This window comes from Nylanderia fulva, unplaced genomic scaffold (assembly GCF_048542155.1).
Source record: "Nylanderia fulva isolate GAGA-0341 unplaced genomic scaffold, ASM4854215v1 Scaffold25, whole genome shotgun sequence".
Classification (NCBI taxonomy): domain Eukaryota; kingdom Metazoa; phylum Arthropoda; class Insecta; order Hymenoptera; family Formicidae; genus Nylanderia; species Nylanderia fulva.
In genome coordinates, this window is record NW_028190314.1 from 1,393,016 (window position 1) to 1,409,354 (window position 16,339).

At 29.2% G+C, this 16,339-nt stretch overlaps 1 protein-coding gene across 1 annotated transcript in view; it reads right to left on the reverse strand.

Moving 5' to 3' along the window:
* The window catches only part of Picot (putative inorganic phosphate cotransporter protein picot), a 37,133-nt gene extending 21,935 nt beyond the window's left edge, over nt 1-15,198 (reverse strand). The window contains exon 1 of the mRNA XM_029316047.2: nt 14,849-15,198. Within this exon, the coding sequence (XP_029171880.2) occupies nt 14,849-14,936 (88 nt within the window). The 5' untranslated portion in view covers nt 14,937-15,198. The remainder of the gene's footprint in view (nt 1-14,848) is intronic.
* Nucleotides 15,199-16,339: the final 1,141 nt, after the last annotated feature.

Genomic DNA, 16,339 nt, shown 5'->3' on the forward strand with positions numbered 1-16,339 from the left:
TTACACTCATAAATAATTATATATCTACAAGTAACAAGAATATCACAATATGCCATTATGAATCATAACGCATAATTATTTCTATTTTTATTCCGCCCTTCCTTTTTTTTAAGCTTCACAATAGAGTAATAAAATTTTACCTCGATTATTATCGCAAATGATTTCATTTCTCAAAGATTAAAGAAAATATAGCTCATATCATTCAATAAGAGGAAAATGTAGTTGATCACAATTCATGTTAATTGGAGCTCAATTAATTCTTCTATCTCGCGTAAATAATATTTTGGAGCTTGTCATAAAACGCAAATTAGGGAGGGTCATCGATCAAATCGGACGAAAGAACCGGGGTAAAGTCACGTAGAATTTTTGGCACGTTAAAAACTGATCGGTTATTAATAACTCAGCTAGCGACTTTATTTCTGGCTATCGTTTCGCGAAACGTTTCGAAGCAAACCGCATATACACGTTTTTCCAGCGTCATATGCATGGATGCAAGATGCAATTCGCGTTTCGATCACATCATCGAAGAAGTACCCGCTGATGATTGATGGATCATCTCAATATATATAATTCGTGGGCGTCTTCTATTTGCGTTCGGTAAAGAGCACTTTACTTCAAGGTCTTGGTCATCTATGATTACAAAATCTTCCATCATGATCGGCAATTACGATATAATTGGACAGACATTTCCAATCCGTTTATAAAGATCATTTCCGATAGTAATAACAGAACGATATCCTTCGACATATTTATCTACGTTTATCTCTCGTAAAATTCCGCTATTAAGATTAATATCAATTGGAATACAAGCATAGAGATCATTCATTGATACCATACAAATTGCGTAATCGTGCTTTTCGATTCTCTGAGAATTAAAAGTTTATAGGAAAACGTCATGCAAAACTCGTTGTCGAAAATATATTCAATATAAGAATCTCATCAATTTTTCGATAGGACTCAAATCATCGTAAAAAAAAATAATAACAAATGATATGAAAAATATAATAATTTTTTACGTATTCTTTTATATTTTCGATAATTTGAGGCAAAAATTGCGCCGAGCCAAATTAATTAGTCGAAGCTATCAATTCTCATATCTGCGCAGGAACAACTCTGCTGATTCGCAGCGGATATCAAAGTGTCAAGATAGGTATTTTCCATGCTGGAAACTGCAAGAATGAGTAAATATTTGTTGACTTCTGGGTACATACATATATATATATAGAAAAGAGAGTATATCGCCGAGAATGCTACGAGAAACTTAATTTGAAGCTTGTCACTGTGTGCGCGAATCACAGTTGTCGCGTCGAGGATTGGTTGTCTATAATTGATTTGATTGCTACATGTGTGTAGCAGGATGTTGCTATTCAATGCGACCAGTGGAATGTACGATTCGTACAAATCAGAGGAGAAGAAAGTCACCGGAGTAAAAAAATGCGACGCGTCACATCTCTTTCTCTCTCAGTAATCAATGTTAAATAATTGAAGTAAGCCGTCCAACATTAATTAGCTATTATCTGGTTCATCCATGCTTATCTCTTTCTCACTCTTGCTCTCGCGGACAGCTGCGTGATGAGTAAATATCTCTCGATATTATTATCGTAATTATGTACTATAACAAACCATGGATTAAAGCAAGAAGACTGTTATTTGTCTCAAGGTTATTGAAGCATTAACAGCGTTAGTACAAAGGTTAATGTATAAAGTCACGTGCTACATTATAAATTCTCTTTTAAATTTATCAAGTTTTATTTGAACTTCGAAATATAAAATTACACGCATTTAATTTGAAATAAAATTTAAATCTTAATTTTCGATAATTGAAAGATATTTGGAATATAAGATAAGAAAAATTTACATTTTTTCCAGAGCTCAAGCAATTCGTAATTGAATGAAATAATGATTTACGACGCCGTGTATTTATTCTCAAATATACAAACGTATATTATCAAATTAATATTGAATCTATCTCGATTTATCACTGTATTTCGAGCACTAAAGAAGTTGGTTGAATAAAAAAATCGTCGAAAAAATAATATAAATAATTCATCAGAGTTTTATCGCGTAACCGATAGAGCTTATCGAGTCTTTTTATAGTTTTACCTTCTATCAGCGATATGTGTCATTATCTTTACAATCGAGAGAAAAAAGTTTGCATTTTCATTCCGAGTCCAATTTTATATATATATATGCGTTTATAAAAGAGAGAGTCTCTCTCACAAAAAATTCCGAAAGAGGAAAAACCTTCAAAAATGTTCGATCGCGCGATAAGATTTTGGCGCGAAGATGAAGAAAATTCATCGCCAGTTATACATACTTCACGACGGCTACCTTTAAACGATTGCATAAAACGTAAATATCGAAAGCAGTGCACTTGATTGTGCAATCGATGACTCGTTCGTGACGCAGCGGAATTTGTTTAGTTTGCGAATCGCATATGAGTAAATTTCCTAGCACGTGCGGCAATCGTAAATTCGCGAGAGTACAATGAGCGATTACGTATCACGGTATGACTAATAAACTCGATTAATCGCGACGAGTGCAACATAATTCTATAACTGATATCAATTCTCATCTCGAATTTTTATTTCGATAATTTTTTAATTGATTCTACGTCGACGTGTAAATAGTTAAATCATCGCAAATTTTGTATCTTCCAAGCGGTTTAGCGAATCTTTTGACATTTGACAAATATGTAAATAATTAATTTAATTTTATTATTCATATTAAGACATTTTAACAGACGTTGAGGTACATAAATATTATCTGTGATGAGTTAATATTATTATTTCGTGATATATGGCTCGATATATAGTAATTATACATGTATGCGTATATCTGGTTTGATTGATTTATAAATTTATTTATTTAATGTATTAATCTGCACGTAGATAATATAGATACTTTGTTTATTGACGGTGATATTACAATTTGTGTCGATAAAGAAGACATACTATCTACTACAGATAAATCGAGATAAACATATTTTCAACGACATTTTTTATCGTATAAGTTAGCTTCTTGGTTACAGTAAAGTAGAAATCTGTAAAAGTAGTATTTTTAAAGATAAAATTGATCGACAGGAGATTTTAATGTTTTATTGTATGCAAAACTATATATGTCGATATTTTATAAACAAATATATAAAAATTATCAAATGTAAATTGCGCGTTTTTCAAAAATAATTTTTAGTTAATTTTATTTGCAGAAATACTTTTTTTTCGTAATAAAATAACCATTATTTTATTTCTTTTTTTAACTCAATTCTTTTCTAATGTTTAGTATGCTTCTAAGACATTTTGTCGACACTTTCAATTGAATATACAAAGTACCTAACGTGAGATAATTTCTCTTTAACATATATGAATCTGTTCACAGAGAGAACATGATATTTCCTGTCTCGGGAAGAGTACTGAAAATGTAGAAGTAGGATGTCGACGATTTTCTGATTGCTCTTACGCGAATGTGTGACACGTGGTCGGTTATAACCGCGGCCTTTACATCATTGAATACCCGGACGAGTCTCTCGCACCATAGCTCGGCCTTAAATGCCTCAAGTTTCGAGCCGTCAACAGGAAACGCGAAAGTCCTCAAACTCGTTATCCATTATACATAGTTAAGTGGAAAATAACTCTGATCACGCCACGAGAAAATACAAAGTGCCACAGGAAATCCAAATGCACGCAAAATCCCTTGATTATATGATATTTGAAGGTCTCTTCATTACTCGAGTCAAAACACTGAGGAGTGTATCAAACTATTTCATCAAACTATTTCAAGTTTATGTTGGAACGTATTAATTTCAAAAAATTTATATTTAACAAACGTGAAGATTATTTTCACAGTAAATTTTTCAAATATTTTTTAATGCCTCTATTTTATACGGAAATTATTTTAAAAATTGTGGAAACTAGTTTTTAATACAAGAAAATACTTTTGATATATTTCTTTATATAAAATGTGACTTCGTCTCTTATCTGTGTTCTTATCTAATTAAGACAAAATAAAAGAGATGTATAATTTAAGAGATTAAGAGATGTATAATTTATCATCAAACTATTTCAAGTTTATGTTGGAACATATTAATTTCAAAAAATTTATATTTAACAAACGTGAAGATTATTTTCACAGTAAATTTTTCAAATATTTTTTAATGCCTCTATTTTATATGGAAATTATTTTAAAAATTGTGGAAACTAGCTTTTAATACAAGAAAATATTTTTGTTATATTTCTTTATATAAAATGTGACTTCGTCTCTTATCTGTCTAATTAAGATAAAATGAAAGAGATGTATAATTTACTGTTATAAGTTTTTGAATATTTCCACCGAACAATTTTAATTAACAAATACAAAATTATAATTCGCTTTCGGTTTATTCTTATTTTGCATAGACAAGGATTTCAATGCATTAAATTGCATAAACGATCCGTGTCAAGGTACGATGAACAATAATTTGTCACACTATATCCGTAATTCTCACGCGAGGCCATATTCGAGGGCGCAACTTGAGTTTTCAGAATTCGTCCTCGTACTGTCTTCAGAATACAAAGCGACTTGGTTATTAATCAAATACTAAGATGCGTTTTTAAAGATGTAAGATAAGTCAAAAGTAGATTTTTCATGCGTGACTTCTTAATTATCTCAATTTATTGTTTATTATCCATATTTTTATCATATTTCTATCATCATTACTTTCATTTTATTATTATATTACAATAAAACAATAAAAGTAAAAAAGGATCAATAAATAATTGCACACTGAAAAAAATTATTAAATTAAATATTTATTTCAATATATACTGCCTAATCAATAATTTATTTGAAACAAATAAATATTTACCTATATTTTGAAAAGGATTTTCTTATATCAAATAAATATTTTTTACGTCAAATCAATACTATTAGTTTCAAATAAATGATTTCTTGGCAGTATTAAAATAAATATTTATTCAAATTCAATAAATTTTTTCTTCAGTACAATCAATTATTTATCTCGATTCGAGAATTTAAATTATTGTCAAATAAATTACTATATGAACTTTTCTTAATCCACCTATGTTTTGCATAATAATAAGAATAAACTTGCTCGCGCTTTCCTCTATTATAAGTCTTAAGGGCCTACTTGAAATAATTCGACCGCAGAAGAAAACAATTTGCAATAGATTGAATTCGGACAGCGTAATTAGATATATCAGGAAATGCGAATCAGCATAAGGTTTCGATAGGCACTTTCTACTTTCCTTTTCTACAACTTCGACGGTATTAAAAGCAATTATATGATTGTAATCAGTTTCGAATATCTTTACCAGATTAATCCGCATTCGTGGAGATAATTCGACGATAATTTTATTGCACTTACGTTTTCGCTGATTAACATGCTTTCTTTTGTAATATGATTTTTGGATACAGATCTTTAGCGACAATCGGTCGATAACAATGATAGATTAGGTATTAATTTTCATCGATCGGACTGATTTGCGTTTGCATGATTAAAGTGATATAAATGTACGTGATATAAATGTAAGTGATATAATTTACAAAATAATTATATTGTCTCCAACTCGATATTTGGCATGATTGATAATAATATTTATTTTTTTAAATATGAGATAATTATTAGGTCGCCACACAAAAGCTTGTTTCTAAAAGAATCGAATTAATTCAACCAAGTAACCTTTACACCTGTTGAGCTAATCAATTAAACGAAATTTATTCTTTCTCATCTAGTCTCTAACTTTTTTGCAAAGAGGATGGCATCGAATTATGATTGATATTAATCATATTATAATATCACACATCTTTTACGTATATTTTTGCTTATATAATAATGATAATAAATAAATAATTTGTGATACAAAAACAGATCACATATATGTATAGATTTTAATGAGAAACGTATAGGAAATTATGTTTGAGAAATATAGCAATTTTAAGCCATCTTATACGTAGTATATTTTATTTTTAGTTTATAGATGAATTAATTTATAAGCAACAGAAAAATGATCCAACGCGTAATCGATATTAATAAAATTAACCGCAATGCAGTACATCCTGAATGCAATGCAATGAAATATCAATGGAAAAACACAATGTAATGCGCAGGTAGAACCGATCGATATTGTATATGTCGTACGCTAAAGTTGAAGAAAAAAATTATTTTACACGCTCGCATTAATATGCGCATTATTAAAAAAAAAAAGATAACTAATCGCGTTCGTTAATCGCACATAATAATATTTGACATCTTAAATTCTGCATTATATGCAGATTATTCTCCATGGTACAGATAAGATACCATTTTGATTTGCAATGCCAGGAATCTTTGTACAAATCGCAAGAATCAATTTCAAATAATTGCATGAAAAAAATAGAGATAAAATATCGATCTTGTTTATTAATTTATTATTTCATTATGTCAGGCGAGTTTTATCTCGCGACTCGATTTTTGCAAATAATTGCAAAACTGTAGAAATATTTAAAATTACAAGTCTGAAAAACTTTCTCTTTCTCCTTTTCTCTCTTGCATAAAAAATAATCTACACTAATCGATGCTTTATTAAGTAATGAATTCGTATTAATAAGAAAATATCACGGCGTGAAATATTTATAACCACGCATTACAAAAAAAAACATCGTCGCAATTACATCGTGTGGTTTTCGCTTAATTGACTCAAGTGTCTAACGTCATCGTTTCATATTAAAATACGATAAAAATCTTAAATTGCGTTTTGTGGTTTTGCAACGATTCGCGTAAACATCGTGCGAATCGTTTCTCGGGGCGTTTTGCGGCGAGACAAAACTCGCTTGATATAATGAAATCTCGAATAAAAAAGGCGAAATTCCACCAACTAATGTTTATTTTTTACGCAGCAATGTCAGACTAAACACAAATTACTGACAAGACATGGTGTGGCATACATTATTTACGATGACACAAAATGTAAGCGATCCTTCCAACAACTTATTCAAGGTCCAAGTTCTTAAATGAAAATTAGTGTTTCTACTTTGGCACTGTCTAATTCTGTCTTTATGATATAATTTACGCGTTACAGTTGATTTACAATTGATGCGTACTTTTAAATGGCAAATGAAAAATTTTAAAAAGGAATTTTAACTTCGTGACGTACCCGACAAACTTTTAGCATATATCTCTGCATTATTCATAATGTCTTTCAAGAATGCAATAAACAGTCAAGTTTGAATAGTTAAATTTTTAAATGGAGTATTTTGCGGAAGCAACGTAAATTTTAAATAGAAAATTTTTGACGTAAAATTGTAAGTCTTGAAATGTTTATTTAACACGAATAATTATAATTTATACACAAAGGAAAATAAATATACTTTTTGCCAATCAAATCCTAACGATAAAATAAATAATTATGTATATAAATGTCTTATCTCTAATTTAATTTTATTTGATTTTTAAGAAATCTCCATGTCTTAGCGTATGATTATTTTGCAAACAAACAATTTGTAAGATAGCCGTTCTTATTGTGTGTACAATGAACCGTAAGAATGAAATACTTATAATTTACATGCTGAATTTTACGCTAGTAGAAAAATTTCAAGCATATCGAACCTATTTTATGTTAAAAGCCTTTTGTCGTATTTTGCACGTTCATCCATAAAATAATTATTTTCGTGTACATTTAAAACAATAATTTCCTTCCAATAACAAAACACAAAATTAGGTATAGTATAATGACCGTTATTAACAATAAAATACAGCTGTAATTATGTACAATTCCACGCCATAATTTCTATAATCAATGTTATAATCACCGGTGACTCGCAGAACTACGTTGTAGAACTTCCTTCGCGTCGTATAATATTCTCCAAATGAGCAAAAAAAATATATAGAACTAGTCCAACGTTAAAGTTATCATTGGGACCGGTCTCGTGCCGATTGCTCACGCCATTAATTGCAATTAATTATGTAAGCCGTGCTACTCGTATCGCTCGGTTCGATGAAATTGCACCAGTGCGGGATAATTATATGTTGTTTACTATAAGCTCGTTATAAGTCTAATTAGTACGGGGAAGATAAACGCGTGTGCCATCGACACTTTCTCGATAATTAAGCAGGGTTTGATATACTAGAACACCGGGACTCAAATGTTAAATAATGCTACAGAACACCGCGACTCAAATGTCAAATAATCATCAATGACATTTTCAAAGTTAAAAAAAGTCAAATGTTGCAATTAAATTATTACCAATTATAATTTATATCTTAAAGAATATACACAATCAATTATACAATAATTCTGTTTCGAATAAATTCACGATCGATTATATTTATATTTTGTAATTAATTGGCAATCAATCATAATAATGTATTATATGCGAGTGTATACATATATATATATATAATTTATTTTCCGAAATATTTTATATTCGACAAATCTCTTTTATACTTAAGTTTTTCGGAACTTACTCTTCAAAATCACTATTTATGATGACGAGAAAAAGAGAATGTCACATGAAATGACACAGAGAATAGTAAATTTATTATTTCATTATCACGTTAATTAATTGCTGTAACATACGCGTAATCAAAGACCAATTCGAATGACCAAGATATAGTATAGAAGTGTACTTGACGATTGAAAAGGTATTGTTTCCGATATCGATAACAATGGCGTAAAAATGCACTGGTGCTTTAAGAATCGAGATAATAATGTTAATGAAAATTTATAATCTTCATAACTAGCAATTCAATACGATTCCGTATAATACTCGCCAATTTTATTGCGTAGTCATAATCATGCATATACACGGATACTCAATTTTTATGCGTTTTTAAACTATTTGAACAATTTTACTTTCATTTTAATAATTCCATTTATGAATATAACATTAGCATAAAAATCGATGCATCCATGCATTATTTATGTATAACAGATAATAATCGAAAGTTCTGATGCAAACGTTAGTATATTTTCATTTTTTCTATGACTGGTTCTTCTATGAATTTGTTGAACGAAAAATATTTTTATGTGTATATTCAATATATTTTAATATAATAAAATTGCGTAAATGTAGAACAAGAGTAAATGTGATTTTAATTAAAAATATTTAGATATATATAAGGTAATGTTGTTTTTCTCTCACAGTAAAACTATATTTAATTAATATCAATTAAAAATTATCAAAAATTCTCTTCTTTGAATCCATATATAATTAACAGAATTGTAATTTATTAATCAACCTCTCAAAAAAATTAATGAATATATCAGAAACTGGCGATCGAAACCGACGTAATGCACGTGATTAGAGAAATATGAGATCCGCTTACATGCTCGATTTTAAATCACTTATGTAAGTAAAATTGATTGCGCGATAATAAAAAATACAGATAAAATGAAATCCTATCTAAATACTATTTCGACACAAAAATACCGATATAATCTTGCTAATATGCATGATAACACTTGTCGTGAGAGTAAAAATATATTCGCCGGTTCCACCTTTCCATAAATTTATAATTGAGAAACTCGCAGACACAAAATAAATTCTCCAACGTGAGTTGATAAAAAAACATTTGTTACTAAATATAATGCAATAATAAAAAAGACAAAAAGAAAAAGAGAAGAGAGAGAGAGAAAGTCATTGAATTGTAAAAAAAAAAAAAAAATAAATAAATTTAAAAATTAGAGTAAGTTTTCATTATCAATTCAATTTCCGTTATTTTTGTTAATTCTGTATTTTTTTAAAAATTTCACAAACGCCAGAAAAAATGTATGATTTTTTCACTGTTCAAATAATTTCACATAATATATTTTGATATTAACTCATAAGATAAGATATTGACATGACATACACATCCTTTCATCTAGTTAATCTAAATTATATTTTTTAAAAATTTGTGAATAAAAATTGTTTGGAGAATATCATTGAAGAATAGAATTGTGAGAAAGAGATTTCCGAAAACACAAAACTGTACTAACAATAACTTAGATAAATTTTTATCTAATTTCTATATATATATATTATATATATATTATATATATATATATATATATATATATATATATATATATAATTTTGTATAAAAAAAAAAAATAGAATCCAAAAGTAAACGATTTTACCGACATCATGAATAGAAACAATAGCGAAAAGTAAAATAGAGTTTTTTAATCGACCTGACAGTGATAAATAAACATCTTTATTCATAGAAACAGATATGACTGAGCATACATTAACATTCTTATTTGTTCTCAAGGTTAAGGATATAAAAAGAACCGTCGAGTTAAGTTGTACAGTAAGAAAGTAATACGAGATATTTAGAAAACACAAGCTAAAAACAATCAATTTATATACACGATATACAATATGATAAATTTTAATGATGTTACGTTAAGTAATAACAAATTTGGAAAAAACGTTATAGAGATGCACAAAAAAATCATTCGATAATAGATGTAATTTTTAAAACGCACTTTTATATTTGATAAAACTTTGTTTATAATTTACACGTTGTAAGATGCATCAACTCACCGGAAGATTTTGCCTTTTAACTTCGAGTTTCATTTTAATTTGTTTGCAGCAAGCATTAGACATTGATGATTATCTTAAGAATTAGCGGAAATAAACAAACGACGTAAGCATTGCATAATCTTATGTGCACTTATCTGAGATGGACAGCTAAGTGATAAATAATTGGTATGCATCTTATTAACCACTTGGCGGGTGTGACACAAGAGATTTGATGTATAATCTATGTTGGGTAGGATATTCTTCCAAACCACAGATGCCCATTAAAGAGCTTAGCTATATAGCACATGTGAAAATATATATATCGTGACGAATATTTGAGACATTGTATCACGTGGCATGCATGCAATATGCTACAACAATGACTGATTCACTGCGCCAAAGAAGACATCGCACGTATGAATATGTTTCACAGAAAAGGACTCATACATAACACCTGTCATGCCTCGCAAAACGATTGCAATTTCTATGCACTGGTTTTGCATTTGTGAAATGTTTTGTACTGAATGCAATTAAAAAGTAAAAATTAAATTCTAGATAAATATTTAAAAATAATGTTTTTAAATCAAAATTTCACATCTTATATTTACACAAATATTGCTTATTAAATTAACATCTTCAATTTTTTTGTACTTCAGAATACAATGTTTTCATACATAACAGCTGTCATGCCTCGTAAAACAATTGCAATTTCTATGCACTGGTGTTGCATCTGTGAAATGTATTGTATTCAATGGAATTAAAAAGTGAAAATTAAATTCTAAATAAATATTTAAAAATAATATTTTTAGATCAAAATTTCACATCTTATATTTACACAAATATTGCTTATTAAATTAACATTTTCAATTTTTTTTTGTATTTCGGAATACTATTTTTGACATCTGATTGATGTTTGATTAAATACTTTTTTAATTGCTCGATTTCTCAATAAAAAATTCAAGATGCAAATTCAGCGAACATTATTTTCGGGATTAATAAATCGTCTTCATCGTTGTTTATACTAATGAGAAAACTTTTGCACACCCGTTATCTATAATGAGCTGGATTAACAATGAATGTAAATCAAGCGTGTGGAATCGCTGGATTAATTAATTTCAAGAACGCTTGCTTCAACACATTTGTACCTTATGTCTGTTCGATATTAAAGGATTCGGAAAACACGAAATCAACTTAATTTGCAACGAATAAACGGACTGTCGAATTTTTTAACCACTTTCCAATCAAGACAGCTGTTCCACTTATTTTCATTGAGAAACGATCTTCGCTGAACGCGGCTATTCTCGATAATAGTCGGTTAACGCTCTATTTTTTCTTTACTAGGGTAGAGTTCACGAAGGAGTAAAAGCAAAGGAAGCGTTAACAAGTCGATTCGAACCTTGAATTAAAAATAAAAAATATAGAAAGGAAAATGGAAGATAAGCGAGATGTGTGAAATCTAATCTGATAATCAATTAATCCCAGATCAAGAATTATTTCTTCTCAAATTATCATCGTAAATCTTCAATAACAAATCTCACGTCAAAACGTGTTGGTATATAATATTCAATCATTGATAGCGATCGTACGGAATTCGACAGACGCACTCAATTTGATAATATATTTTCAAGATATTCGCAGATATTCTTAATACTTAAATGAACTATTACAATATATGAAGAAAAAATTGAAGGAAAAGAAAGGAAAAAAATAAAATTGAGGATTATGGATCGCGAAAAATATAGGAAATAAAAAAATCGATAGACATTTTGTTATTGTGCCAAGAACACGAATTTCGCCACTCGACCTCGTATCCTGATATTATTAACATTATCTATCTTTCAATTACGGTTTCTAACCGTCACGCTATTCTTCACTGGTCGTCACGGCTACTATTTCTCCATTTTTCTCATTGAAAATGATGTAAACTCACGAAGCTGCACTAATCAAGAACGTATTTTGTAAAAATATGTACCGTTCTTTATTAAATCAAAGAAGCTCGTTAGATAAAATTAAACACTTTTATAATTGGAAATTTTAATTGAACAAAGAAGACTTTCACACATATATATATATATATATATATATATATATATATATATATATATATATAATTCTCAATAAAGTAGGTCGATCTAAGTTCTAAGAAATTTAATCAATATTCGTATATATAATAAATACTTGAAAATAAAAACATAAAATAAAATTACATTTTTTGAAAAAGAGTTGATATCCAGGATTGAAATAAACGTCGATATGAAGTCTCGATAAGAAAATAATTTATATTTACTATCTCGCGCAATATTCTCGGGACTTATATTCATTGTTATCTCCGTCTAAGCTCATCGTTGCGTTACTTGCACTCGTGATTTCGTTGTCGGGTCCGTGATAAACGAGTCTCGAGAGAAACGCGACAGAATTAGAGTTGCGTAAAAAAAAGGAGGGAGAGAATTTTACGTTTTCGCTGAAATAAGCCGCAAATAATACGCGAGATTCGAGAGAGATATGTAATGAAGGCGAGTTAATTGCGATCCCTGGTAATTATCTTACGTAAAGGCGCCGGTGAGCGCTTTGACTGTCATTCTCCAGGCAATCCCATTGCATCAGTCGGAGATCACGTGACTCCCGGATCACTTCCGGATCGGAACAGTTACGCGCGAATGCATCGAACGAAAAATCGATTCGCATCGATCGGCTTATGTAAACGTCGTGTTGTAATGAGAGCCAGAACCAGATTGTATCATACGTCTTGTTTGTTTTACGAATGTGAAATGCAAAGTCTTACGCGATATCATTTGCAATTAATTCGGAATGCCGATCATAATCTCGCACTGGACAAAAAATAAGCTTGCATTCTTTATTTTTATCATGAAATCCAGATACAAAGGTATAAAGATCTTAGGCTATTTTAACGATATTAATTTTTATTTAAAGAGGAAATGTATTTAATTTGAAATAAAAATTTGACAGAACACGAGAAATAAGCTTTAGTTGTCTAATTAATTCTTGCTGAAAAACTATTGAATATAAACAACATTTAATAATTGGACAGTTACAAGTTGAAATAACAATCTCAAAAAAAGGAACACAAAACTTCGATTACATAATTGTACTACAGAACTTTCTAGGATATTCCATTCAAAGAATGTATCTGATTACATGACATGATAATGCATTAATTGAGAATTCTATAGCAATTTAATACTTGATACACATTATCAAATGACATATCACTATCAGTTATAGTGGATAATCAGCGAGCTAATCGTGTGAAATTATTGCAGCAATCAGACATTTAATTGAAGAAATCACTTTACGCGATTTTTACGGAACTTTCATGACCGGTCGCATTAAAAAATTCGCAAAATTAACGAATTCGATAAAAGTTAATGAACGCGTTAATTTTTTATTCCGACATTGCAGCTAGCATTGACCTTCCATTCGAAAGTGAGAGTAATATTTATAGCAGCCTACATAATAGATTGTAGCAGAATAATTATAAATAATATCTTCTCCGTTTCTGAGAAGTTAAGTAAAAGAATATCGAAGTCATCGACTTTTAAATTATATTAAAAAGTAGTTCATCTATGATTAAATTTATATATCGAGAATTATCTGGATTAAATATAATTTTCTTTTACACATATTTTTATATTAGAGTTTTCATATATTATACAATAGATTCTCATAAGTTGTATATTTTGACAGTTTAAAAAATCAGTCTTCTCGACTATTAAAGAGTTTGAAATTCTTCTGTTAAGGCGGTAATCTGTCCAATTTATTTAATTAATCTGCCGCGTGCAATCTGCTCGAGAATTGTCAATATGTCTTTGTTTTTTTTAATCTTCCTATATATTATTTTAAAATTTAGAAAAGTGTCTTTTTTACTGTATAGATACTTTTTTGTGCAACGTATCGAAAATCAAGTTACATTTTGTACTATCAAAATATCTATATACTGTTTATGTACTTTTTATTTAGTAAAGTTTGGAACATAGGAACGATTTACTATACAGATTGATCGACAGTCTTAGAGATAGAATTCAACATAATTTTCATAAAAGCTTAAATTTTGATACATTATACGCACACACACACACACACACATACACACAAAATCCTCTTATATATATATATATATTTGGCAATTTATATTTATGACAATCAACACGTAAAAAATAAAAGCGTAAAATATACGCACATCTATATATTAAAAAATTAATTTTACTTATACTTTTTCGTTTACCCAACAATTCCAGCGAATTCGACTTCATTTGGAAAGTTACTCAAAATATTTGAAATTCAGCCGCGCCCCCGGAGCAAAGTTAATTTCCAGGATCATAAAGAAAGAAACGATTTGTTTACCCACCTTGCGGAGGCGAGACCTCGACGTCGAAGATCTCGGGCTTCTTAATCTCCGATTTTTTCCGATCCAGGGTCATACCGTTCTCGACCATGTTGTCGTGTCACGTAAGGGATCGCTCGGCCAAGCCAAAAGAAAAATCCTTCGATTCTCCGGAAGGACTTCCGAGACGGGAAAGCGGCTCGTGTGGAAAATCGACGTTCTCAGGTGTGGTAGCACACGACTCGACGGTCAATCTGACACTGTTACAGACACGGCCGAACTCGCGACACTTAGAGGCGAACACCTCGCGTATGTCGGCCAATTAGATCACGTCGCGAGAGCCCCACTGACGCGACACCCACTCCTTTCCCAACGTGATGCGCTTTTCCCGAATCGCACCTGTTTATATCTAAGCAATTAAGGGAAAAAAGAAAATTTCTAGAGAGAAGAATCCTGACGGAGATAGTTGGATTTTTTTACAAATAAGTTACGTCAACGATGCACGGTGAACAAATTTTTCGAGTCAGATTTCAGATTAATATATGTGATACGAGATACAGAAGGTACAATGTGCACACGACAAATATCACATTGTTATCGTTTGATTTATTTACGGATCTTTGACGGAATTGAACTTTTATTCTCGGAGACAATTTATATAACAATTTTATATTTATATTTTTAAAAGTGCATTATATATATATATTTTTTATTTATGTTTTTATATTCTATGAATCTCTTATTATCTTATGAAATTTAATAAATATATAAAATATCTAAAATTCAACATTTGATTTCAGGTAGAAATATTTTAAAAGATTTTTAATTTGAGATTTAGTTATCAAGAATATTTCATATATTCAAAACCTGTATGAGATAATAAAGAGAAGTTATGAGATTTTCAATTTAAAAAAATATAACAAATGTACATAAATTATACAGATAATTTACATATTAATGAGATTCATAGAATATATAATTTATGTACATTTGTTATATTTTTCTTAATTGAAAATCTCATAACTTCTCTTTCTTATCATACAAGTTTTGAATTTGTAATATATAAAATATTCCTGATAACTAAATCTCAAATTAAAAATCTATTAAAATATTTCTACCTGAAATCAAATGTTGAATTTTATATATTTTATATATTTATTAAATTTCAACCTCAATAAACGTTTTTATTTATGTGTGTGTGTATGTGCATGATCATTCATAATTTAAAAATTATTTTCCAATTTTAAACTGATAAAAGAATTTGTTCTCGAATTAATTCGAAAAATATCGACGTATTGATATTTTTAAATACAAGTAATGTCAAAAAAACTGTAAATTAATTATGTACATTTTCTATTTCGATTAATTTGAAGAGTTTTTTATTTCATATAAATCTAAATCTAAGATAGTTTATGTTTTAAAATTATTACGTTCTAAAATTGCACAAAAAATAATATTCAATCAAAAATATAACGTTAAAAAATTATAAATATCTGTAACATTTCTCGTTTATGG